The sequence below is a fragment of the Capsella rubella genome, unplaced genomic scaffold (assembly GCF_000375325.1).
Source record: "Capsella rubella cultivar Monte Gargano unplaced genomic scaffold, Caprub1_0 scaffold_2, whole genome shotgun sequence".
Classification (NCBI taxonomy): Eukaryota; Viridiplantae; Streptophyta; class Magnoliopsida; order Brassicales; family Brassicaceae; genus Capsella; species Capsella rubella.
In genome coordinates this window covers 9,298,384-9,321,891 of record NW_006238922.1, presented here as the reverse complement: position 1 = coordinate 9,321,891, position 23,508 = coordinate 9,298,384, and the positions used below count along the sequence as shown (strand labels likewise).

At 37.8% G+C, this 23,508-nt stretch overlaps 6 protein-coding genes and 2 non-coding genes across 9 annotated transcripts; 5 read left to right on the top strand and 3 right to left on the bottom strand.

Annotated features, from left to right (window-relative positions):
* The first annotated feature begins 3,255 nt into the window (after positions 1 to 3,255).
* LOC17896138 lies at positions 3,256 to 4,047 on the top strand. Its single transcript, XM_023788530.1, has one exon. It carries the CDS (start codon positions 3,256 to 3,258, stop codon positions 4,045 to 4,047), a length of 792 nt encoding a protein of 263 aa, XP_023644298.1.
* A 2,043-nt stretch (positions 4,048 to 6,090) lies between these two features.
* Positions 6,091 to 8,140, top strand: LOC17896533. Its single transcript, XM_006301117.2, has 6 exons — positions 6,091 to 6,609; positions 6,705 to 6,811; positions 6,934 to 7,031; positions 7,517 to 7,713; positions 7,798 to 7,862; positions 7,954 to 8,140. Exons 1-6 carry the CDS (start codon positions 6,156 to 6,158, stop codon positions 7,990 to 7,992), a joined length of 960 nt encoding a protein of 319 aa, XP_006301179.1. The 5' UTR covers positions 6,091 to 6,155; the 3' UTR covers positions 7,993 to 8,140.
* Positions 8,141 to 8,229: 89 nt separating this feature from the next.
* Positions 8,230 to 11,723, top strand: LOC17895653 (protease 2). The gene is made up of 11 exons (XM_023787286.1): positions 8,230 to 8,643; positions 8,738 to 8,889; positions 8,981 to 9,203; positions 9,298 to 9,442; positions 9,530 to 9,736; positions 9,811 to 9,945; positions 10,025 to 10,144; positions 10,286 to 10,710; positions 10,852 to 11,068; positions 11,143 to 11,336; positions 11,433 to 11,723. The coding sequence occupies exons 1-11, from the start codon at positions 8,273 to 8,275 to the stop codon at positions 11,632 to 11,634; spliced, it is 2,391 nt and encodes a 796-aa protein (XP_023643054.1). The 5' UTR covers positions 8,230 to 8,272; the 3' UTR covers positions 11,635 to 11,723.
* A 59-nt stretch (positions 11,724 to 11,782) lies between these two features.
* Positions 11,783 to 13,817, bottom strand: LOC17895433 (transcription factor BIM2). Of its 2 annotated transcripts, none has more exons than XM_023787287.1 (7): positions 13,633 to 13,817; positions 13,368 to 13,452; positions 13,090 to 13,159; positions 12,905 to 13,000; positions 12,407 to 12,768; positions 12,178 to 12,302; positions 11,783 to 12,099 (listed from the first exon to the last, which is right to left on the bottom strand). In XM_023787287.1, the coding sequence occupies exons 1-7, from the start codon at positions 13,748 to 13,750 to the stop codon at positions 12,083 to 12,085; spliced, it is 873 nt and encodes a 290-aa protein (XP_023643055.1). In that variant the 5' UTR covers positions 13,751 to 13,817; the 3' UTR covers positions 11,783 to 12,082. The 2 variants fall into 2 exon arrangements, with proteins under 2 accessions (XP_023643055.1, XP_006302571.1); XM_006302509.2 differs by having other exon boundaries at positions 12,173 to 12,302; positions 13,633 to 13,815.
* Positions 13,818 to 14,485: 668 nt separating this feature from the next.
* Positions 14,486 to 14,557, bottom strand: TRNAM-CAU. The gene has a single exon. It is a non-coding gene; the product is annotated as a tRNA-Met (tRNA).
* A 205-nt stretch (positions 14,558 to 14,762) lies between these two features.
* Positions 14,763 to 20,782, top strand: LOC17894379 (DNA-directed RNA polymerase 1, mitochondrial). Its single transcript, XM_006300623.2, has 19 exons — positions 14,763 to 15,730; positions 15,887 to 16,099; positions 16,210 to 16,343; positions 16,446 to 16,512; positions 16,682 to 16,740; positions 16,886 to 17,003; positions 17,151 to 17,264; positions 17,419 to 17,550; positions 17,630 to 18,046; positions 18,205 to 18,255; positions 18,377 to 18,447; positions 18,540 to 18,624; positions 18,805 to 18,957; positions 19,086 to 19,160; positions 19,282 to 19,371; positions 19,478 to 19,525; positions 19,708 to 19,822; positions 19,916 to 20,019; positions 20,106 to 20,782. The coding sequence occupies exons 1-19, from the start codon at positions 14,972 to 14,974 to the stop codon at positions 20,214 to 20,216; spliced, it is 2,916 nt and encodes a 971-aa protein (XP_006300685.1). The 5' UTR covers positions 14,763 to 14,971; the 3' UTR covers positions 20,217 to 20,782.
* A 323-nt stretch (positions 20,783 to 21,105) lies between these two features.
* On the bottom strand, positions 21,106 to 23,104 carry LOC17896065 (pentatricopeptide repeat-containing protein At1g68980, mitochondrial). The gene has a single exon (XM_006301502.2). It carries the CDS (start codon positions 23,039 to 23,041, stop codon positions 21,170 to 21,172), a length of 1,872 nt encoding a protein of 623 aa, XP_006301564.1. The 5' UTR covers positions 23,042 to 23,104; the 3' UTR covers positions 21,106 to 21,169.
* A 288-nt stretch (positions 23,105 to 23,392) lies between these two features.
* TRNAF-GAA lies at positions 23,393 to 23,465 on the top strand. Its single transcript has one exon. It is a non-coding gene; the product is annotated as a tRNA-Phe (tRNA).
* The last annotated feature ends 43 nt before the right edge of the window (positions 23,466 to 23,508 follow it).

The following is a 23,508-nucleotide window of genomic DNA, read 5'->3' as shown; positions in this document are numbered from 1 at the left end:
GAGTCACATCTTTGTGTTGAAACTGTAAGTTTAGAAGAAAACAATTGTAAGGTGAAACATTTTCTAAACATTTACCCTTTGAATCTTGCTGATATAGTGTATTCACTATTTCTTTGTTCATAATATTCAGTTAAGATTATAAGAAAGATGATTTTCGTCTAATTTTCCCTTACAAATGAGAAAACAAAAGCAAATACCCTTACACAAAATTCAAATTTATATATATTTCGTTTATGAAGTAATATTTGTTTGAAAAAAAATCGTTAAAGAACATTAATAAAATAAATAAAAACCAAAACTGGCAACAGAATGGTCCCCAAAACCCTACAACTAGGTCTTATCAGCCTTTTTAGGGCTATGGAATCCACCGGATTCTTGTTGGCTCAGTCTCAGTTAGTTTTAGTAGGAGTACTACTTAACACACTAATTAGTACTATTAATTAAACTTAACCTGTGATTAACTACTCACTCAAAATAACTGTCTTCCGTTACACGTATTATAATAATCCTGTATAGTTTTAGTTTAAGCTTATATACGTATAGTTTAATTAGTTAAATCATTATCAAAATTAGTAAACAAACTTGAGTCAACGGTCAAATTACATGGAGTCACACCACCGCCCCTAATTCTAGCTAATACCTAACTATATCAAATACTAGCTTCTTGACTAACCTAATCATATAGTGTTTATATACTTTATTAAACAAAAAAATTTAAGCTTTATTTTATTATATAATGATCAAACTTGTTTGGATAGCTTCTACGGTTAATTTCATGAATAAAAAGAGAGATTTATTTTGCAAAAACATACCAAAAACTTGATCAACTAACAAGGTTTTTTTTTCTTTTATTTGAAAATGATTTAGTTTACAACCATAAAAATTATCGTCAAATAAGATTTAGGTTTTTTGCTAAACTCAAACAACTTGATGAAGTAATAACTTAACTCCTTTATTTTTATTTTATTTTTAAATAAGTTTTTAAAATATAAACTTTTGAAAAGACAGAATTAGCGGAATAATTAAAGCAAAGTTGCACGCGACGTGAGGCAGACCCGTGAGTCAGATTTTCATGTGGAGACAGAGTGGCAGTCACGCACGTGTCACGTGTCTTTCATTTCATTTTTTAAAAATTAATTTTTTAATTTTTACTGTTTTTTTCCCTCCCCTAAAGTTAATAAATAGTACAAACTACTCTTTTTAATACTAGTTTTGTTTGTTGCACGTATTTTTTTTTTTTACATTATACATACACGACTGCTAAATTGAATAATCGACAAAAGTTATATTCGTTAAAATAGATTTATAATCCTAAAAATAAGGGAGAGAGAGAGAGAGAGAGAGAGCCTCTTGGAGAAAACGAAGAGACGAGACTTAAGAGAAAAAAAAGAGTCCACGTCACAGGGAGCTGTTAAAGCCAGCCAAACATATATGCGAAGCCAAAGAAGACAACAAGAGATTCTCACTTTTGCTAACGTACACACTTTCTTCTCCCTTTGTTACATTTGTTGTGTAATTAAAAGTGTTTTGTATTACAATTTAGAAACTATTCTTATTAGGGTATTATACTATTATTCAACTTTTTTATGTGTTTGTTTTCTCATCACCTTTTGATACGTAAGCTTTTAGTGTGTATAAACGTGAGACTGAAACCATTTATATATATTCATGGGAAAGATTGACTTCTCTTTCACTAAAATTAAAGAGTCTTGCTTTTTTTTTTTTTTTAGTTTTAATATATTGTTATACTCAATTATATATAACCATGTAACCCAACTGGTCTTACACCAAATAGTAAAAAACATGAAAAAAACACTTTCTCATGAAAAACATACTTTCTTGTTTGTAAAGAAAAAACTTTATGTTTGATAACAAATTTTTCTGTCGGTATCAATGCTACTTGTTTAGTTTAAATTTCGTTTTGACATCGTTACAATTGTTTCATTTGTAATTTAATAATTATATCTATTTATTCTTAAAAGTTAGATCGAACTATTGTTCACTCTCAAGGTCAATCAATCTTTGTGCGTCTTGCTAGTGTTCGTTTGTATCCGTGACTAAATAAACGTAAGTTGCATAGGAGTTACTAAAGCTACTCTACATTCCGACGAAGTTTGTATCAAACGCTAACAGCTGCCACGGAAGAATGAGCTAAATCGATCAGTTCTTGTGGATGCATATATACATGCAGGTCTCTATACATGTCGTAGACTAGTTTAGGATTACCAATACATTAACACTTGGTTAATTTATAGTTTTTTTTGGAACTTTGATACGACAATACGCGCCTACGCGCCCCCAAATATTTTCTCTCGAAGGCGAAAACCTAAGAAAATCACGTTTCACTTGACGGCTACACCGCCGTAGTGCAGTCGTCACTGACTGACTCCGGTAATCTCTTCTCCGGTGAGCCATCTAGTCTCTATTCCTTGCTTTGATGGATTCTGTTGCCACGGATTCTCGAATGAGCTCCGACGCTATGAACTCTCCTCTCGCGACAGAAGATGTGACACAAACCTCGCATCTCTCTTCTCCGTCTTCGACAGCACCTGTCTCTACTCCATTTGTTCCTACTATTGGAGCATGGGTAAAACCGCCTAAGATCATCCCGGAAGCTGTACCTTACCGCCACGAAACTCTAATTCCAAAGGAAAGAGGCAAATCAAATCCAGATTTAGACATCCTTCCCCCTGCGATTAAAGAGGATGGACAACTACGCTTTCCATGGGCTGCAAAGATGGACCCTTCCATCCGTAATCTCCATCGAACAACAACACCAACTTACATGGAAGATGGTACTCCCAAGGTACACATTCCAAACCATGTCTTGTTAAAAGGACTCGAGAACCAACAAGAATATGTGATCGGTCAGTTTAATCGTTGCCTCACACCATCTGGAGGTCTCATCAATGCAGTGGCTAATAGAATTTGGGGGAAAAAATGTAAGATTTTCTCACGAAAACTTGGGGAATCCTCTTATATGTTTCATATTCCGGATGCACCAACTAGAGCCTGGGTTTTACAGAGAGGTTTATGGCATATTGATGATTGCATCATGTTTGTTGCTCCTTGGACTACTGATGCTACCTTAGCATTACCAAAGATCACTTCAGTCCCAGTCTGGGTTACGCTAAAAACATCCCTAGTCGTCTTTACTCACATTGGGGAATCAGTTGGATAGCTTCGGGTTTAGGTGAACCTATCACTACAGATAAACCGAGGTTGGACCCATTCCTAATGGGAGTGGCTAAAATCATGGTTGAAGTTGAGCTAGAAAAAGGATTTCCACATAGAATTGCAGTCGAGGACAAAAGAGGCAATGTCACTATGGTGGATGTGGAGTATTCTTGGCTTCCATCGAAGTGTAGTAGATGTGGGTTTTTAGGCCACAAGGAAACTAGATGCCTTCTCCTTAGTCAACAAGGTACTGCATCTAACTTAGTGTCCACAGTTCCTGCAATCCCAGTTGTTGTTGAGGGTAATACAAGCTCCCAAACAACCCATGTTGAAGCAGCCAAAACCTCACATGTTACGACTCCCATTGTTGCACAAGAAACTCTTGTTGATTGTGTATCTCTAGATGCTGCAGTGGTAAACACTGGTTCTGTTTCAGCCTGCACTTATGTCTCTCCTCCTCTCTCAGTTGAAGCTGCACCAGTGGAGACTACAACCTACATACACTCACCAACCGTTGTGGCTGGGCATACTACTACTACAACTGAAGCGACTACCTTCACAACTGCCTTATGCAACCACACTCCCATAAATACTGAAGTAATATTGCCTTCTTCTCCAATGGTAACTGTCCCATTTACTCCCCCTCGTTCAGGTTCATTGGATAATGAGAATGTGCAGGAAAATGTCTTAGAAAGTAATCAATTTGCTGTCTTCGATGTTGGAGTTTATGGTTATGAGATGGGTGTTGAATCCTCTCAACATACCCGAGGAGGGAGGACAATAAAACCTACACAGAAAATCCAAGATCAATGGATTACGGTAGGAGGACGGAGCAAACGTGGTCGTGGTGGCCGCGGTGGTCGAGGCTAATCGTTCCAAAATAAATAACTAGAGAATTAATGTTTTACTAGTTCTATCTTTTTCCCTTATTAGAATCTGTTTTTTTGCATGATCTCCTATCTCTTAACTTTCAAAAACTATATGATCTCAACATCGTATCCTTTTATTTCCTTTTATGCATTTTAATTGAAAGCCTTTTAACAAAAAATTTTTTTATAGTTTTGGTATTATTACATCAACTAATACACAAGAATCACATTATGCTAATACACGGGGATACACATCAATCACATCAATACATCATGTTTTAATGTTCCGCCACTACTACACGGGGATTAAAAAAAATTCACATGCATGTTTTATTAACAAGGGCAAACAATTCAAAAAAGCGAGTTTTATTTATCAAATTTTCCCAACATAGATGATAAGATATTTGACGAAATACAAATCTATAATATAAGAAATATTGTAAAATTACGCACTAAAATTTATCATTTTTTTTTTGTAATAAATTCAAGTGCTTTTAAAATATCGAAAACATAGTATGTTATAGCTTCGAATACATTGATTCAAATTGAATAATTTCCTTTAAAAACTAATAAATACAGGAATACAATCATACAAGAAAAGTATGATTATGAAAAACGTAGATAGGAACGACAAGCTAAAATTGAAGTATATATAACAAAAGTGTAGCAATCAGAAAAGATTTGGATAAATCTCCAAAGAGATGGGCAACTTGGCTCTCTTCACCAAAAATTGGTCCACCTATCACCCTCACTCAAGTTGCCACTGTATACATCTTTAAACTCGATTCAACTTTAATTTATTTAATCTATTCGTGTGTGTGTGTGTAGTAGGCTAATTAATTATAACGATCATTACACTAACTAGCTAACACGATATGTAACAATAAAATTAGTAATATGTATACAAGTTTGGCGGAGGAGTGGTCCTGTCGGGGCAGAGAGAGAGTGGTCTCTGGCTGCATACAAAGATTCGACCACACCCTAACCATATATTCTTTCGTACCTTTCACTCTCCCCCATCGCGATCTATCTTTTCTTTCTTTTCTTCAAACTATTATTTCCTTTCTTTTATGGTCCTTTTACTGAAAGCCATAACTATTTTTGTTGTTTTTGTTGTTCTCCTCCTATTATACAAGTATATTACTACCTACATATAGTTTTTTTTGGCAAGAGAGCAATTCTGCATTTTATTCTTGTTTTGTTACGTAGGAGATATTAGTTGTGCTTGTCAGCTTGTGCATGATTTTTATCGATTAGTTGGTGTTTTCTAGTATCAAAATCAACTAACGAATATAGTTATCGTAATAACATATCGGGTGAGAATGATATACAGTTTTGTTATGATTAAACTGAATGATTCTATGTACAATCTTGAAAAGTGTTAAACACTTTACTTTCAAGGAAAAAAATGTTACTGTGACTAGTCGTTCAAACTTTTTATAAGTTAATAAAGACGTATGATTTCTAGAAATAACCAATGACACAATTAACATAATAAATTTGATACATTATATTGGTCTGCTTCTAGTCGTAATATTGTATTTGTATTATGCATGGTTGGCTTCGACTCATATACGTACCGAGTTATAATTGTGTAATATATTCGACTGTTGTGGTATACAGTTTAATGTGCATATACTCAAAGGGTGGACAGTTTGAGTCACCACTCGATCATCACATTTGTTAATTGTCATGATGTCTTCAAACCTTTGGAGAATTCATAGTCTTTACTATATATTGGCTCCTCATCTACTTGATAACTCCATCACCAAATCGATTAATCTGTACCATGTACATACAAAGATAAGCTTATCAGTTTGATTCTTGAATGTGTAAAACCACCTTTCCTAGAAGAAAATATAAAAACATATTGTCACGAAATTAAAAACTCATCCACATGCACGAGCCAATAAGAAGAACAGTGCGACCAATAATAAAAGTGTAAAAAGTCAAACACCTCTGGGTCATTTAGAGGGTTTCCAGTCTCCGTGTATGGCGGAACAACAAAGGCCTTTAATTTCGTCAGTAACGCTAAAATAACAGATCGGAAGAGAAAAAAAGAAAAGAAAAAATCATTACATCGAGGAAGAAAAAGAAGAAGAAGAAGTAATGGAAGATCTATGGAAGAGAGCGAAATCGTTTGCGGAAGAAGCAGCTAAGAAATCTCAAACCATAACACTACAATCATCTTCAACAACCTTCGTCAATCTCGTCTCCGAAACCGCCAAAAAATCCAAAGAGTTCGCTCTCGAAGCTTCTAAGAAAGCCGATTCGCTCAATGTCTCCGAATTCGTGGCCGAGACGGCGAAAAAATCCAAGGAGTTCGCCGCGGAGGTGTCGACGAAAGCGGATCAGCTCAAAGTTGTTGCGTTGAAGCAAGCTGATCAGATCCAGAATATTAAGTCTATTGCCGACATTATACCTCCTTTTGGTTCTGGATCAGGATCTGGTGGTGGTTCTGTGATCTCTGAATCTGAGCTTGTTAGCTTTGGTATTACTGATGATTTGAGGGAGTTTGTTCAAGGTTTGACGTCTGCTACGTTCCAGGCTTTTCCTGCACAAGGTATGGTGGTTTGCTTTATCTTGTGTTTTCTTTTGGCGATTCTTTTGATTTGGAATTGAGAAAATTTGCAATGTGTTATGGTAAATGTTGATTAGATGAATCTTCGGAAGTTTCTGATTTGGAAACAACTGCGTCCAATGTTCGGAAGGATCTTTCGGAGTGGCAGGAGAGACATGCCACTCTTGTTCTTGGCTCCGTTAAGGTAATTCTTGAAATTTGGGAATTGAGAAATAGTATATAGTTTGATCTTGCATACTGGTTAACTTGTAGATTCATCTCTTATGTGCTACATTGTTTGATGTTTGCATTTTGTCTATGTTGCAGCAAATTTCGAAGTTGAGATATGAATTATGCCCACGAGTCATGAAAGAAAGGAGATTCTGGAGGATATACTTTACCTTAGTGAGCACTCATGTTGCACCGTAAGGCTCTACTATCTCTTATTAAAGTCTAAAACGTTTGTGAGACTCACTTTTGAGTAGAGTAAAGACCTAGATTTGAGAATTGGGTTAATCACATAGGTGGAAGTAAAGATGGCTTACGACCTGTATATTACTAAGACTATGATGTCTCATATCTTAATCAATGCAGCTTAAGACATGTGATTAGACGTAAAAGTTTGGTTAAATGAATCCATAACTAATCATATGGGGGCATGCATTTGATCACTGCACATTGTCTATGTTGCCAATCTTCTCTAGCTTGGTTCAGTAGCTATCTCAGAAAACCACGTAACTCACAAATGAGAATAGCAAAATGAAAGGACTGAAAAGATATAGAAGATCTTGGCGCCTTAATTGTTTGTGTATGTTTGTTAAGTGATTAGTGAATTGAGCACCCCTGTCTTTCGTGGGTATGAGACTTGATAGCCGCATGAATTTAGTGGAAATGATTTGTTTGGGCTCAGATATGAGAGGAAGTACATGGAGGAACTTAGGAACAAAGCAGAGAGTAAAGAAGAAGAAGCTAAGAAGAGCCCAGGGGTTGAAGGGACAGAAACACGTGAAAAGAATGTGACAAAAAACAGAACATCTACTGCATCGTCTGAGCAAGATCTTGACACATTCCTCCTGGGAGATCTAGAAGACAGTGACGAAGCTCCCGGTGAGACGTCTTGACTTGTTGCTTCCCAAGTTTTAGCCGTGTCTTAAATATTGATTTTGTTTGTGTAATTATGAAACCTTGCAGATGATGGTGATGGTGATGATGAAGGGAGCCTGGGTGATGATGACTTCGACAAGATTGGCAACTCGGTAAGTTAACATTTGATTCTCTCTTTGTCTTTAAAAGATACAAGAAGAGAACATCTTGGTTTAATCTAAATCTGCCTTCACATGTTTGCAGGACGCTGAAGAAGAAAAAGAAACAAAAGCAAAAGCCTAGAAATATATAGTAGTTTTGTTATAATTGAGGGAAGTAAATGAACAAGTCCAATCATCAGTGTATATAGCTTTTGCTTTAACGAATATGCAAAAGAGACGCATTTTATTCATTCGAATTCGCAGTTTATTATAAAAAGGAGACTTTCTTATTCTTGTAGTAAGCAAAAGCTTACAACTTTGAATACAAAACTACCCAAATTTTTTCCGAAAGTTTCTTAACATAAGTATTCGTTGCTCCGTCGGAACAGAGAGGTTTTAGTAGTTTTTGCTCCGTCACTGAAATGACGACAACATTTCTTCTCCGGCGTACCAAGTCGCCGACAATATCATCTATCTTGTCTCTGGCGATTTCGTCTTTCTCGACGCAATGTTTTGTTCGACGAACAGCATCACTCTCTGTTCCGACGGAAGCTCCTCCGGTTCCAAAGAAGATCCCGTTCACGGTCTCAACCCATGGAATCACAAGGCAAGATTCTTACCATTGGATGAAGAATACGGACGACACCGATTTCGTTAACTTCCTCGAGCGTGAGAACTCATACGCTCATGCTTTCATGGCTGACACAGAAACCCTGAGGCGTGATTTAATCTCCGAGATGAAAACTCGTATTCCGGAAGAGATTTGCACTCCTCCTGAGCGTTGGGGACCATGGTTCATCTCTCTAAATCTTGCAACTTACTCTGATTCGAGTCGAAAGGAGTGAGCTTTTTTGATTGAATCGGGTTTTGAATTATCAATTGAGCAGGTTATATAGGCAATACATACCCAAAGGAAAAGAGTATCCTCTACTGTGTAGGAGATTGGAGAAGGTTGACACAAATTGGCTCTCTGGTCTTTTTCGTGGAGGAGAAGAAGAAGAAGTTGTGCTTGACTGGAATCAAATTGCAGAGCAGTACGGTAAGTTTATTTCTTAGTATAAATGTTGCGGTGTTAATTTAGTTCAGAGTCACAAATTATTAAGCAAGTGTTATTTGTACTACTACTTCAGGTTATGTTCACATTGGGGTTTGTCGAGTTTCACCTGATCATAACTATCTTGCTTACACGGTTGATCCCCATGGAGGTGAACGTTTCATCCTCCAAATTAAGGATTTAAGAACCGGTCGTTTAGTTCCGAGGTTGGAAGTTGATGGAGTTGTTAGCTTGGCATGGGCTTTAGATGGGGTCACCTTGTTTTACACTGTTGCAGATGAAAACCAAAGACCTCACACGCAAGTACAGTAACTTATGCTAGTAGATAGATTGTGTTTTTTTTGTCTTAATGAAACTTGGGGTTGTTTGTTCAACTGTGACATGTTTTTGCAGGGTTGTTGTTACAAATGTTGAATCAGATGGGAGAGATGATACCGTAGTGTTTACCGAAAGGGATTCCAGTTTCTGTGTAGACATAACGACCACAAAAGATGGCAAGTTTGTTACTATCAATTCGAACTCAAGGACTTCATCCGAGGAATTAACCTGTTTCGAACTTTCAATTGCATTTTCTTTTTTAGTGTTCTGTCACCCATATGCTCAAGGTGAGTCATTTTAATTTCAGGTTTATATTGTTAATGCTGATAAGCCAATGGCCGATTTACGAAGAACTCGTGCGCGAGTCCCTGGTGTGCAGTGTTTTTTTGAACACCACAATGGGTTCTTTTATATTCTTACAAATTCTCCATCAAATGCAATTAGTGAGTGGTCTGGTGAAGGTTATTATTTGACTAGATGCTTAGTGGAAGAACTTGAAGCATCCAACTGGCAGGTTTTTGTTATTTTATAAATCATCTTTTATGTAATTTTTTGCAGATAAAGAATCATACTGATTTTTCTTGGCAGATTGTTTTCTGCCCAGATGATGATGTGGTAATACAAGATATGGACATGTTCAATGACTATCTTGTGCTCTTTCTTACTAAGAAGGGCTCCCCTATGATATGTTCCATTGATATGCCCATAAAAGCAAATATGAAGGTAATTCTGATTAATCTTGCGTTGTGTTTTCTCTCTCTGTGTTTATACATTTTTACTAAGGTATGTTTCTATTTTGCAGCATATGGATGATCTTAAGCCCTGGTACTTTCCTCTTCCAATTGGTCAATGCAGTGTTGCACCAGGTTCAAACCACAACTTTAAGAGCTCTATATACCGAGTGGTGCTTTCATCTCCTGTGGTATATATACTTAGTTACTTTAAGAACGGGTTCCTCTATTGTTGTAGTTTTGATGCCATAACTTATCTGTTTTGCATTTTAATGATTCTTTCTACTCTGATAGTTTCTCTGAATACCTTACTGTTATGTTTGGGATTGCAGATTCCTGACACTATCGTCGACTATGATGTGTCAAGAAGATTGTTCTCAATTGTGCAACAGGAGAGAGGGGTTAACGATAATTCTGATATTAGTACGCCATGGCACTCTGCAGATCGTTCTATAGAGAGTAGCACTCAACTTAATGATACAAGCAGTGAGGGACGAAATGGTCAGTTAGATTCTCGAATGCATAAATGGGAGGATTTATCTGATGCATATGTTTGTGAAAGACAAGAAGTTTCTTCACACGATGGAGTTGAAGTCCCTCTTACAATTCTGTATTCACGAGAAGCATGGAAGAAGAGTGAATCGCCCGGAATGTTGATAGGTTATGGTGCGTATGGAGAAGCTTTGGAAAAAAGCTGGTGCACAAATCGATTGAGTATGCTTGATCGTGGGTGGGTAATTGCCTTTGCTGATGTGAGGTCAGTTATAAAACAAAACTAGATCATTCAATTATCATTTCTGCAGCATGTAATTTCCCGGTGAATATGCTTTGGTTTGTCATCTCTTGGCATGATAGTGGTAATTTGAAAATTCTGCTAAGAGTTTCATTTTGGCCTCAGGGGAGGAGGTGATAAGGATTTTTCATGGCACAAATCCGGCACTGGATCGTTGAAACAAAATTCAATCCAAGATTTCATATACTGTGCAAATTATCTAATCGAAAAGGGCTATGTGCATAGACACCATCTTGCTGCTATTGGGTACAGCGCAGGAGCTATTCTTCCAGCTGCAGCCATGAATATGCACCCAAGTCTATTTCGAACTGCGATTTTGAAGGTAAAAGCAAATGCATCAAGTTGTGTCCAGAATAACCAAAAGCTTATATCATCAAGATTGTACTATTTGGGCAGGTTCCTTTTGTAGACGTGTTAAACACATTATCAGATCCAAATTTACCTCTCACACTCTTGGACCATGAAGAATTTGGGAACCCGGATATCCACACCGACTTCCGATCCATCCTTAGCTATTCTCCATATGATAACATACGCAAAGATGTTTGCTATCCGTCCATGCTTGTCACAACTTCGTTTCATGACTCTAGGCAAGCTTCACGCAAGATCTTTAAATCCATGTTTTCTTTTTGTTTTTATTTAATTACTGGAACTTATAGATCACATTTTATGTTTTGTTGGTTCAGGGTTGGAGTATGGGAAGGTGCAAAATGGGTGGCTAAGATACGGGAGAGCACGTGCCGTGATTGCTCACGAGCTGTGATTCTGAGAACAAATATGAACGGAGGCCATTTTGGTGAAGGTGGTCGTTATGCTCAATGCGAAGAGACTGCCTTTGATTATGCTTTTCTTATCAAAATTATGGGTCATCACAACAACAATGTATGATAGAATCATATCAACTTTGGTGTAGCTTAAAATTGTATTATAAAGCCTTTTGCTCAAAGTTATAAATCAGTTGAACTCATTCTCTCCTACGGGTTTAAACAACAACAAAACAAAACAAGGAAGATAAAATCAGAAATAAATGACGCAATAACTTGAAAAATGAAATCTGACATTCCACAAGAGATCATATTTGATAGGTTACATGAATAATGCAGAAGATGATACAAACTCAGAACCACAAAAAACGTAGAAATCTACTAACCATAATTGATCTTAACGACTATAGGAAGCCCCTAGAAGCCGATACAATGTACACGATAGAAGGAATCTGTCAATACATTTATATATTCCAAAGCCGTGGAGCCTGATAGAGAAATGTCACAGTGTTTTCATGCGCTTATGAGAATGTTCAGATTCTTCCTCAAAGCTTGGATCCCTTGCTTGTGTATCAGATGATAATGGATTCTGCATAGAAAGTATGTATCAACATCATCGTAAGTGTCTATTGTGACATGGAATATGAAGACGGCTACTTTACCTTACTTGATGGCTCGTCATGAGTTAGTCCTTGATTGGCTCGTTTCCCAAGATCAATCTGCACAGAAAGTTTTGCATGCGACAGATCAATTCCTGCGTTCTGGAGAGCTTGTGTTAATGAGCTCAATAACCTGGTCATTTCAGAATACACATTAATAAGAAACCAGCAAATCAATTTGATTAAAGAAAAAAGTAACAGAAATAAGGCAGTGTTAGAAGATCAGGTTTAACTCACTCATGCGAGTAGGCACTAGAGATGCTAATGGTTCCACCTTCAATAACCAGGTCATTACTTTGGCCTAGCCCATCACTAGTAGCAGGACATTCATTAGCTTGCTCACCTTGTACCAATGGAATAATTGGTTGTACTGGTGGTAATCCTTTGTCATCTAACTCAGGTTGACTTTCAATCGGTTTGCCGGTTATAGCTCTTCCTTTGTCAGATTCAATCGGGATTTGCGGTTCTGCAACAATTGCAGGTGTCGTAGTCACAGTGTTTTCTTCAAACTTTCCAGGAAATGATATCCCAGGACTGGATCCATTATTTATAGCTACTGGGTGATTTGCCAAACTCTGAACTCGCCAGTGATTATTCCTCTGTTCCATTCAGGAAAACATAAACGTCAGCTAATAGTACACAAAACTGGCAGCAGAAACACAGGTGCACAACATAACATATCAGAAGCTGAAATTTTTGAAAGATATATAAAGTATTAGAAGCTGAAATTTTTACCCATGGTGTCAACTTTGTTGGTTCCTGACTCCATCCTGGATACGATCCTTCATACTTTTGCACTTTCTCTTGTAAATACTGAACATAATCTATCACCTAGAATGTAACAGGAGTAATATCAAGGCTAACAAGATCTAAATTCCATGAATATTCGGATAAAACATCATCAAATATCATGAAAATACCTCTAAAAGGAAAGAAGCAGTATCTCTTTTTTGTTCACTGTTGGGAATCAGCTCTCTCAATATCTGAAATCTGAGGAAGAGATTTATATAAATTCAGCACTCATACTATAAAGAAACAAAGAAAATATTATAACTAAGTCTCATACCAACAGCCAGAAATTGAGGCAGCGCAAAATTCCCAAACACAAGTCCTAAGAATTTTGATAGTAAAGTAAGAAGAAGGTTGTGTTTACTTCTAAACTCAAGTTCACAAGAGCAAGCACTCCAAAAAAACATACCTTTCATTAATTTTGCTTCTTCTCCGTTGCTCAGTGACTGAATGTTTCGAACGTATGGCACTAGCTTTATCATTTTCCTTTGCATCTGCTTTCAAAATCAAAACACCCGAATCATACAGAGAAACACCATAAAATCTAATCCCAAACTCTCCAAAATAAATCCATCTCGATTCAAATCAACAACAGCTCCAATCAAAAACACAAATCGAAGAACCAACAACTAAGAGAATTAAAAAAAAATCCAGAATTGGATCGAACAATTTACCTCTGTTGTTATTGCTATGAACAGTAGTGTTAGAAGAAGGACCTTCACGTTTAGAGCTAAAGTCTTCTTCACCGTAATCTTCTTCCTCTTGATTTCCTTTTCCGGTTCCGGTCCTCATCTTCGCCGGAGATTTTTTTTTTTTTTGTTTTTTTCAACTTTTTGCCGTCGACGAGCCTCTTCTATTGTTTGCTTATTTGAGTTTTTTTTGTTGGGTGACTCGTGACTCGGCTGAGTTCTGATTTCCTGTGGGAGAGACTTACGTGAACTCACTTGAGTTTTGTCCGACAGTTTCACGATTCCGACACGTGTATGAACCGATGTGCTTACCCGGTTTAGCTCTGTAAACGAACCGTAGCTTCTGAGGACACGTGGGGTTCACGTGATAAGACGGGATTCTAACCTATCAAATTAAAGGTTGTCACGTGATGCACGTGGTCTCTTTCTGATCTGTTAATTTTCACGTACCATTTTTTCTTTTCATCGAATGGTAAAAATAACATACATATACATATATGCTTACATATGTTTGCATTATTTACTTATGGAAGATTATTTTAGCAAATTACAATAACAGACATAAAAATCTTATAGAATGACAGAATATAAGGATCATCTTCAAGCACTGTGGGATGATTTATAAAATTCAAATCCTTAATAAACATTTAAATAACATATATAAACTGAAAGACTTTGTAACATTTCTCGTTAAAAATTTTACAGTTTGGGTGAAAAGACAAACTAAGGAATATGACGGGCTTATAAGTTTTTTATCAATTTTGGGCCAAGCTATGAGGAGTAATGGGTTTGATCTATCTGAAGCCCAAATTTTATAAAAGGAAAAAACAAAAAATATTATCAGAGCCAGGTTTCGATCCTGGGACCTGTGGGTTATGGGCCCACCACGCTTCCGCTGCGCCACTCTGATTTGTTGATGATTTGATATTAGTTTATTTATATAACTAATCTGAATTTGTAACTCGTGATAGAATATGGGCCTTGAGCCCAATTAAGTGCGGTAACGGATCGTATAAGCGGGTCGGGTTGAACAAAGATCCGTTAAATGTGAAGCAGAAACCGAAGGTTTTATGAAGGGTTTATTCGGCGGCTGTATTTCACGTTCACTGTGCCTTCTCTTTTCTCTAGATCTCTCCTTCTCTTCACCCAAGTCTGAGTTTTGTTTTGTTTTTTAAATTCTGTTCATCGACTCTTCATTCTTTGATTTTTATGTTTGTATTGATATCTCTACAAAATCCAATAGCTACATAGTCCGAGATTGTGCTCGTGGAGGAAGTAATCTATCTGAAGCCATTTCGTGGCGATCACAAAGACGATTGAAAAAATGTGGAGGAACCTTTTGGGAAGAGCTTCATTGAGAAAGGTTAAGTTTTTATCTGATTCTAGCTCCGGTACTCATTTCCCGGTGAATAGAGTTCGTGGGATCATTTCTTCTGTTAATCCCAGTGGCGTTAGAAATGGTTTATCTATAAACCCAATTAACGAATTGGGTAGATTTGGTTCATTTCGTCATGGTCAATGCTATGGGTTTGAAGGGTATGCAACAGCTGCGCAAGCGATTGATTCAACTGATCCTGAAGATGAGTCTTCTGGGTCTGATGAAGTTAATGAATTGATGACGGAGATGGGGAAAGAAACTGAGAGAATCCTTAAAAAAGCTAGGCTTGCAGCGACACAGCCAAAGAGAGTCATCGCAGGAATGGGAGTACAGAAGTACTATATGCTGAAACAAAGACAAGTCAAAATGGAGACTGAAGAATGGGAAAAAGCGGCCAGAGAGTGTCGAGAGATTCTAGCAGATATGTGTGAGCAGAAGCTTGCACCAAATCTGCCTTATGTGAAGTTTTTGTTTCTAGGCTGGTTTGAGCCTCTGCGTAATGCTATACAAGCCGATCTTGACGCCTTTAAAATCAAGAAAGGGAAAATTCCTTATGCGCCTTTTATGGAGCAGCTACCGGCTGATATGATGACTGTTATCACTATGCATAAGATGATGGGATTGTTGATGACTAATGCGGAAGGGGTTGGCATTGTTAAGCTAGTCAATGCTGCTACTCAGATTGGGGAAGCCGTTGAGCAGGAGGTGGGTCTCAATTTCTCTCGGTGCTTTTGATGCTTTTTTCATGATATAGGTTGAGAGTGAATCTAGTAATGAGTCACTGATACATAGTTGCCTTGGCCGCATGGGTTATGAAGTGTATATTGGTTTGATAGTGTGTGTATCTTGTTACTGTATCAGGCCAGGATCCACAGTTTTATGCTGAAAACTAAGAAGAAAAAGAATGAAACAGAAAAGACGAGCAATGATGATTCCGAAGCTGTGGCCAAAGAAACAGAAAGGATGAGGAAACAAGTTGGTGTACTGATGAAAAAAAAAAAGTTGAGGGAAGTAAAAGCATTAGTGAAGAAACATGACTCATTCAAGCCATGGGGCCAAGAGGCTCAAGTAAAGGTTTGTTTAAACTTCCACACTTGTTAATGCACAGAGCTTTATAATAATTCTTAACTTCCTTCTCCTTTTTTCTCTTCTGTTTGATTTAATATCGGCTCTTTTACTTCTAGGTTGGCTCACGTTTGATCCAGCTGTTGATGGAAAATGCATATATACAACCTCCAGCCGAACAGTTTGATGATGGTCCACCTGACATCCGACCTGCCTTTAAGCAAACTTTCAGAACTGTCACATTGGAAAATACGTAAGTCTTGCGATTCTTTATACTCATTCACATGTATCTGTCTTCGTCTTTCCCTCTCCTTGTCTATGCTGTTTATTTACATTCTATTGTATTCTTACTCAGAAAAACTAGCAGGAGATATGGTTGCATCGAATGCGATTCCTTGGTCCAAAAGGGCCTTGACAAATCAGTAAGCAGAATTGTGGACTATATTTTTGCGGTTCTTTTATCTGATATCAGTTGTAGCTTTGTGATGTTAGGGTAGAAACAGTCTTTTACCACTATATATCAAGGCCTTTAAAATCGAGTTTGAGACAATCTCTCTACTCTTCTTCACCATTTTCCTTTGTTGTAAACAGGCTAGACATATGGTCATTCCCTACTTGCCAATGCTAATTCCTCCTCAGAACTGGACAGGGTATGAGATCTGTTCACCAGTAGTTAGAACTTATTTTTAGTCTTGATAGATCCCCTTTATAGATTTCTCCTTCCCTGGCATTCATTCTACAATTTGCTCAAGTTTGTTTCTAGAATTGCTATGTAATTTTGTCAGTATTTTACAGGTATGATCAAGGGGCACACTTTTTCTTGCCTTCATTCATCATGAGAACGCATGGAGCTAAACAACAACGTATGGTGATAAAACAAACTCCAAAGGAGCAACTGAAGCCAGTATTTGAGGTCTGAGTTCCTTTATCTGCATTGCGAGTTAATGTTGCTTGAGCTTAACCATTTATTGGATGCTTAAAAGCAAAACTGGGAGTTGCAAAATTATGAATATTTGTTATATGAATAAATGACTTCATGTGATTCCTTTTGTTTAATCAGGCTTTAGATACTCTAGGAAACACCAAATGGAGAATAAACAAAAAAGTGTTAAGTTTGGTTGACAGAATCTGGGCTAATGGCGGTCGCCTTGGTGGTCTGGTTGACCGTGAAGATGTGAGATATTTCTCTCTCCTTCTCTTTGTGAATCTACTTCTAGCTCTTCTTCACCCATCCTTTTGCCATCTTCTTCAGAGAAGGAATTAATTTTGGTTCCTACTTCTCTTTTATAAATTTTGATTTTTTCTCACCTCTTTATAAACTCCAAAAGGTACCCCTTCCAGAGGAGCCAGTAAGTGAAGACCAGGAAAATGTAAAGGATTGGAAATGGGAACTGAAAAAAGCAAATAAGGAAAATAATGAGAGACATTCACAAAGGTGCGATATAGAGCTCAAACTCGAGGTAAGAGAAGGCTTCTTTTACACTCCCCTATGCTTTTCTGATGTATACAAAATCATTATACTTTCACTTGATTGATTAGGTGGCACGTAAAATGAAGGATGAGGAAGGTTTCTACTACCCTCACAATGTTGATTTTCGTGGCCGAGCATATCCTATGCATCCATATCTTAACCATCTCGGGTCTGATCTCTGCCGTGGCATCCTTGAGTTTTGTGAGGGAAAGCCTCTTGGGAAATCGGGATTGCGTTGGCTGAAGATACATATAGCAAACTTATATGCTGGTGGAGTCGATAAGTTGGCTTATGAGGATCGGGTTGCATTTACTGAGAGTCACTTAGAAGATATATTTGATACTTCTGATAGACCTCTTGAAGGAAAAAGATGGTGGCTTAAAGCAGAGGATCCCTTTCAGTGTTTGGCTGCTTGCATTAGTCTTTCAGAAGCCTTGAGAAGCCCCTTTCCTGAAGCTGCTATATCTCATATCCCCATCCATCAGGTACTTGCGAGACTTTATCCATTACTTTGCACATGAACAACTTTTGTGACATTCAAGTGAAATGAAAATTATATAGGGGCCTTTGTTGCTTTGTATTATCACTATCTATGCTCTTTAAGTAGATAATCTTACTTTCCTGTATCAATTTATCTTGCAAGGATGGTTCATGTAATGGTTTACAACACTATGCTGCTCTTGGGAGGGATAAGGTATGGCCTTAGTTTTACAGTAGCGATAATTTTTGTTCAGTATTCATCCTTTCGAGCACTGGCAAAGATATTTCTCCTAAAGGTTTTCTGATTCCTTTCTTTCAATTGGTTTTGTTTATAGTTGGGAGCAGATGCTGTCAACCTTGTAACTGGTGAAAAACCGGCAGATGTTTATGCAGAAATTGCTGCTAGGTACTTTACCTATCTTTGTATTACCTTATCTCTCTGGCTATAGTAACACATAATCAGGCAAGATTATCAACTTGGTTTATATCTTAAATCAGGGTTCTCAAGATCATGCAGCAAGATGCAGAGGAAGATCCTGAAACATTTCGGAATGCCACATATGCCAAACTCATGCTCGACCAGGTTTTTCCATATCTCTTTCTTGTGATATTGGTCATATTTCGCGAACCTGTTATTGTTAACTCACAACCAATTTTTATCCCAACACCATATGGATCAGATGTACTGCTGCTATGTGTCACTTTAATACTTGTTTGTGGTCATCTTATCTGACAACTGGACTCTACTATTAAAATTCTTTAGGTTGACAGAAAGCTGGTAAAACAGACTGTCATGACATCAGTGTATGGTGTTACTTATTCTGGCGCACGCGACCAAATAAAGAAGAGGTTAAAAGAACGTGGTGCCTTTGGGGACGATTCACTGACTTTTCATGCAGCTTGTTATGCAGCAAAAGTAAGAAAAGGATAATTTACCTGCTTGGTTTTGGGCAGCGCTATGCTTTCTATGGTTATGCATAATTATTCTGCGAAAGATTTATTTTATTTTGGCATCAAAGGTTTACTCCTCTATTGGTTTTCTAGATCACTTTGAAAGCACTGGAAGAGATGTTTGAAGCTGCTAGAGCTATTAAGACTTGGTTTGGTGAATGTGCAAAGGTCAGTTCTTACACCTGTGACACTCTTATTGTGGCCTCTGCTTAAGAAATCATAAGTTAGAGAAGGAATTTTCACTTGATAATTGGTTACGACAATGAGAGCTGTTTTCTGTGCTGGACAGATAATAGCTGCAGAAAACAAAGCAGTTTGTTGGACGACCCCTCTTGGACTTCCAGTTGTACAACCCTATCGGTTGCCTGGAAGACACTTGGTAATGCTCTAACTTATTTGATACATGAAGGAGCACATATGATTAGCTGAGAAAAAAAAAGTTATTCTCTTAAATGTCACTGATACTGAGGCATTAATTTTGGCAGGTTAAGACTACCCTTCAGGTCTTGACTCTAAGCCGTGAGACTGATAAGGTAACCCAAGAAATCAAAACTTTTCTCCATATTTTGCATCAATTGGAATTCTTATTTGTAGACAGAGTAGGGTTCAGCCTACATCTTATCATAATGTAGCATTTGGATAGAATTAAAGATTTTATGAGTTTTAAGCAGAAAAGTCTCATCTTTCTGCACCACATACTGTATTCTTGATTCAGGTTCAGACGAGGAGGCAGATGACAGCTTTCGCGCCAAATTTTATACATTCTCTTGATGGGTCTCACATGATGATGACAGCAGTTGCCTGCAACAGTGCGGGCTTGAGTTTCGCAGGTCAGCGTTAGCCTTTCCTTATGCTTCTAACTGATGTTGATTTTTACATCCTAGATTCTTACTCTTCATTTCATACCAAAATCTAATTTGTAGGGGTGCATGATTCGTTCTGGACGCATGCCTGTGATGTTGAAATAATGAACACAATACTGAGAGAGAAGTTTGTTGAGCTCTACGAAAAGCCAATCTTAGAAAATGTAAAAGCCAATAACCAACATTACATTTTTTTTTCTTCATTTGGTATAACTAACTCATGATGGATGGCTTACCTGTGTATTAATAGTTGTTGGAGAGTTTCCAAAAGTCCTTCCCAGACCTAAGTTTTCCGCCATTACCTGAACGAGGCGACTTTGATCTAAGGAATGTTCTAGAGTCGCCATACTTCTTCAACTGAGCTGCAGCAGCACATTCAGGTCACTTACATATTGGAAGCTCCTACTCACATCTAACATTCAGGACAAAGTAAGTTAGCTTCTTCAGGCCAATACAACAGCCAACATTGATCAAGGGGAAAGATTCTTTTGCAATCAGCAATGATGAATGTTGATGGTTAACCTCAACTCAGAGGTGGGCTTTCGGGTTACTTGTAAATACACATAGAAAGAGTGTTTCAAACTTTGGCAGGAGACAAGGCGTTGGGCCAGAGTATAGACCCAGTGACGTGGCACTTCAGATGCAGTTCTGATTTCCTTCGCTGGATGGGAGTGCATAGGCCTATTCTAGTATGGGGTTTCTTATCGACTACAGAAAATTATCAAGCCGGAGTAGTATTTGCTGGAGTCGGTCTTCTAAAAACTAAAAATGGGTGGCGAAGTGAAATCATTTAGATGGTCGTAGACTCTTAGACACTTTTTTAATTGACTTGTAATTTATTATATACTTGAAAACGCCTTTTTAAACAAATAATATATGAACGTGAACATGTTCATTATCTATGAAAGAAAGTCTGTTTACCCGTTATATACTTGGAATGATATGATATAATTGTCTGTAACTAATGTGAGACAGGAAGAAAGTCTGTTTGAACTTTCAAAGAGATGAGCTTGGTTTGGGCAACTATATGCTTTGCGTTGTTATGCATTCTTAATCTGCAAATGTTTTTTTGATTTTGGCATCTCTTGTTCACTCCTCTAATCGATTCTGTTTCTTGATAACTTTGCACATTCACCAAACCAGTTCTTGATGGCTCTAGCAGCTTATATCGCTGACACTCTTATTGAGGGCCTCTGCTTAAAAAATATTAAGTTACGAAGGAACTTGCACCAGACATTTGGTTGCGACAATAAGAAATCAATCTTATATTAGCCGCACAATGACAAGTTTTGGATTTGATAGTTGAGAGGTTTTTCATGTGGTAAGACCAGCCCAGTTCTTAAATGCATCAAGAAACTCCATTTTCTTAATCTTCCTCTTTCTCAATTTTGGCAACTTGAGATTCTTCTGAGTCTCCATGAACGTTGCTTTGTACCTCCACTTATCTATGAATATCTTCATCTCCTGACATTTCTCTATCACTTGCAAGGCGGTGCCAAAGAACCCTCCTTTGACCAATGCATTCAAAAACGCATCCGCAAGGGCATGCTCCAGTTTTGCTTTCTTGTCTTTGAACTCTTTCCACAAAACCACCACCTCGAAGTACTTCTCGCAGCTCACATATCCATTGATCAACGACAAGTACGTCTGGTTATTTGGCTCATATTGAAGGAAAGACATCCTTCTGAATGTAATCTTTGCATCTTCTAGGCGCCCAGATTTACAAAAGGCATGAATAATCGAATTCCAATCATGTGACTTCACTTCTACGCGAGAATCTTCCAAAACTTCCTCCACAAACTCCGCCATTAGCTCAGGTCTCTGATTCTCAAGGAGACCTGTCATTATCGTCAAATAGCATCCTTTCAAATCTGTTACTCTTGTTTCTCTCATATCCCTAAACAACGTAAGCGCCGATAGGAAATCCTGTTTCGTCATGGAAACTTCGATCATAGCGTTATAGGTCTCAACGTCTAATTGAAGCCCAGAGCTGCTGATCTCGGTTACCAGCTGGGTAGCTTCAGCTGTTCTGCTTTCTTTGCAATAGGCCTTCAAGATCGGCACATACACACCAATCCCTCCAGATCCTCCCTGAGCATTCATTTCATCAAGAATACTCTTACCTGAAAATCCGAGCTTGACACACGCATTTACGATTCCAAACCCAACAGAACCGTTACCGTATAAGAACAAAGATTCCAGCTTCTGAGCTTCAATTATCAGTGTGGCTAATTTCTTAACACTTTTACTCTCCATAAACCCTTTAACCAATTCACAATACGTTTCCTCACCAAAACTGGAGTCTTCTCCCCCTCCTTTAATACTACGCAGTATAACATCAAAAACACTATCTAAATCACCACTCTTAACATATCCACTGATCATATTAGAATAAAGGATTCTTCTACTCGCAAACCCAAAACCATCCATCGAATTCTCAAGCTCACTAATCTTCTCCTGAAGCCCTTTTCTTGCAAACAAATAAGCAAGAAACCCAAAGCTTGATTCATCAGGCTTCACACCCAAAACAGCCATAGATTCAATCACATATTCAGCATCAGCCAGAGATTCCAACTGCCAACAACACGCTTCAAGAGCCGCATTACTGGCTACCAAATCCGGTTTCATGAAATCAAGATTCTCATCTACAGCAATTCTACAACTTTCCTTAAACACCTTAAGAAACGCAGCCAAGGTTCCATTTTCTCTACAGATATCGATAATCAAATGCCCCCAGAGATCAAAAGGAACAAAGTACCTGTTTTTAAACATACACTCCACCAAAGCCAACGCTGGCCCTGAAGCTTTCGCCAGTTTCATCGACTCCAGAACCGTAAGGACGGTCCCAAAGTCCAGCAAAATCGGATCTTTTTCGATAACATAAGTAGCAGAAACAAAGGCACGCTTGAGTCTGTGCCTGCGGGAAATGTTTTGATCTGCGTGGTTGAAGGAGGACAAGTGGGTGATTAGAGAGTTGAGGAGGCTTTTCTCGGGGAGAGAAGAAGCAGCAGCGAAGGATCGAAAGACCTTCCATGCTTGATCAGTGTCGTGAGCGATTAGGGAATGGTGCAGAGTGGATTCAAAGGATGACTTCTGATGTGGGGTTAGGGTTTTAGGCGATGGTTTTGGGGGAATCGAAGAGAAGGGTCTTCTTAGTAGGATTGAAGTTAGAGTCTTTCTCAACATTCGAGAAACAAGGGATCGTCTCCGTCTGTTTGTTATTATTGCAGAGTCCTAACTTTAGTCTTATGATACTCTTGTCTGAATAGTGCAAGAAATATTAATTGAATTGTTCCAAAGAGGGTTTATATTGAACGATCTAAACATATATAATATGCATTTTTGGCATATATATATAGGAAAATTAGTAGCACTAATCTTTTGATAGCAAAGCAAAACAAGTTAATGTCTTATTATTTTCATGAAGAGTATTATAACTAGATGTTTATAAAGTACAGCCGAAACTGTTTGAGTTACAAAACACAATAATACATTCTATAGTTTGTTATTAAATATAAGTAATTCAATAAACAAGAAGCGGGGATAGCTCAGTTGGGAGAGCGTCAGACTGAAGATCTGAAGGTCGCGTGTTCGATCCACGCTCACCGCAAATTTTTTTTAATTTTTTAATTTTTTTTTTTCCTAAAAAACTA

What these genes read in the sequence shown, in the direction of transcription:
- LOC17895433 (XM_006302509.2), bottom strand. Translation starts at nt 13,750, where the DNA reads ATGAGGACCGGAACCGGAAAAGGAAATCAAGAGGAAGAAGATTACGGT. An exon ending in CTGCTTCTTTCCTTTTAGAG is followed by an intron (nt 13,001 to 13,089) that starts GTATTTTCATGA and finishes GTTACATTCTAG; the next exon opens with GTGATAGATTATGTTCAGTA. An exon ending in ATGACGAGCCATCAAGTAAG is followed by an intron (nt 12,100 to 12,172) that starts GTAAAGTAGCCG and finishes CTTTCTATGCAG; the next exon opens with AATCCATTATCATCTGATAC.
- LOC17895653 (XM_023787286.1), top strand. Translation starts at nt 8,273, where the DNA reads ATGACGACAACATTTCTTCTCCGGCGTACCAAGTCGCCGACAATATCA. An exon ending in CCATAAAAGCAAATATGAAG is followed by an intron (nt 9,946 to 10,024) that starts GTAATTCTGATT and finishes TCTATTTTGCAG; the next exon opens with CATATGGATGATCTTAAGCC. An exon ending in ACTTCGTTTCATGACTCTAG is followed by an intron (nt 11,337 to 11,432) that starts GCAAGCTTCACG and finishes TTGTTGGTTCAG; the next exon opens with GGTTGGAGTATGGGAAGGTG.
- LOC17896065 (XM_006301502.2), bottom strand. Translation starts at nt 23,041, where the DNA reads ATGTTGAGAAAGACTCTAACTTCAATCCTACTAAGAAGACCCTTCTCT.
- LOC17894379 (XM_006300623.2), top strand. Translation starts at nt 14,972, where the DNA reads ATGTGGAGGAACCTTTTGGGAAGAGCTTCATTGAGAAAGGTTAAGTTT. An exon ending in TGCGGGCTTGAGTTTCGCAG is followed by an intron (nt 19,823 to 19,915) that starts GTCAGCGTTAGC and finishes TCTAATTTGTAG; the next exon opens with GGGTGCATGATTCGTTCTGG. An exon ending in AAAAGCCAATCTTAGAAAAT is followed by an intron (nt 20,020 to 20,105) that starts GTAAAAGCCAAT and finishes GTGTATTAATAG; the next exon opens with TTGTTGGAGAGTTTCCAAAA.
- LOC17896138 (XM_023788530.1), top strand. Translation starts at nt 3,256, where the DNA reads ATGGTTGAAGTTGAGCTAGAAAAAGGATTTCCACATAGAATTGCAGTC.
- LOC17896533 (XM_006301117.2), top strand. Translation starts at nt 6,156, where the DNA reads ATGGAAGATCTATGGAAGAGAGCGAAATCGTTTGCGGAAGAAGCAGCT. An exon ending in CCAGGCTTTTCCTGCACAAG is followed by an intron (nt 6,610 to 6,704) that starts GTATGGTGGTTT and finishes AATGTTGATTAG; the next exon opens with ATGAATCTTCGGAAGTTTCT. An exon ending in AGACAGTGACGAAGCTCCCG is followed by an intron (nt 7,714 to 7,797) that starts GTGAGACGTCTT and finishes GAAACCTTGCAG; the next exon opens with ATGATGGTGATGGTGATGAT.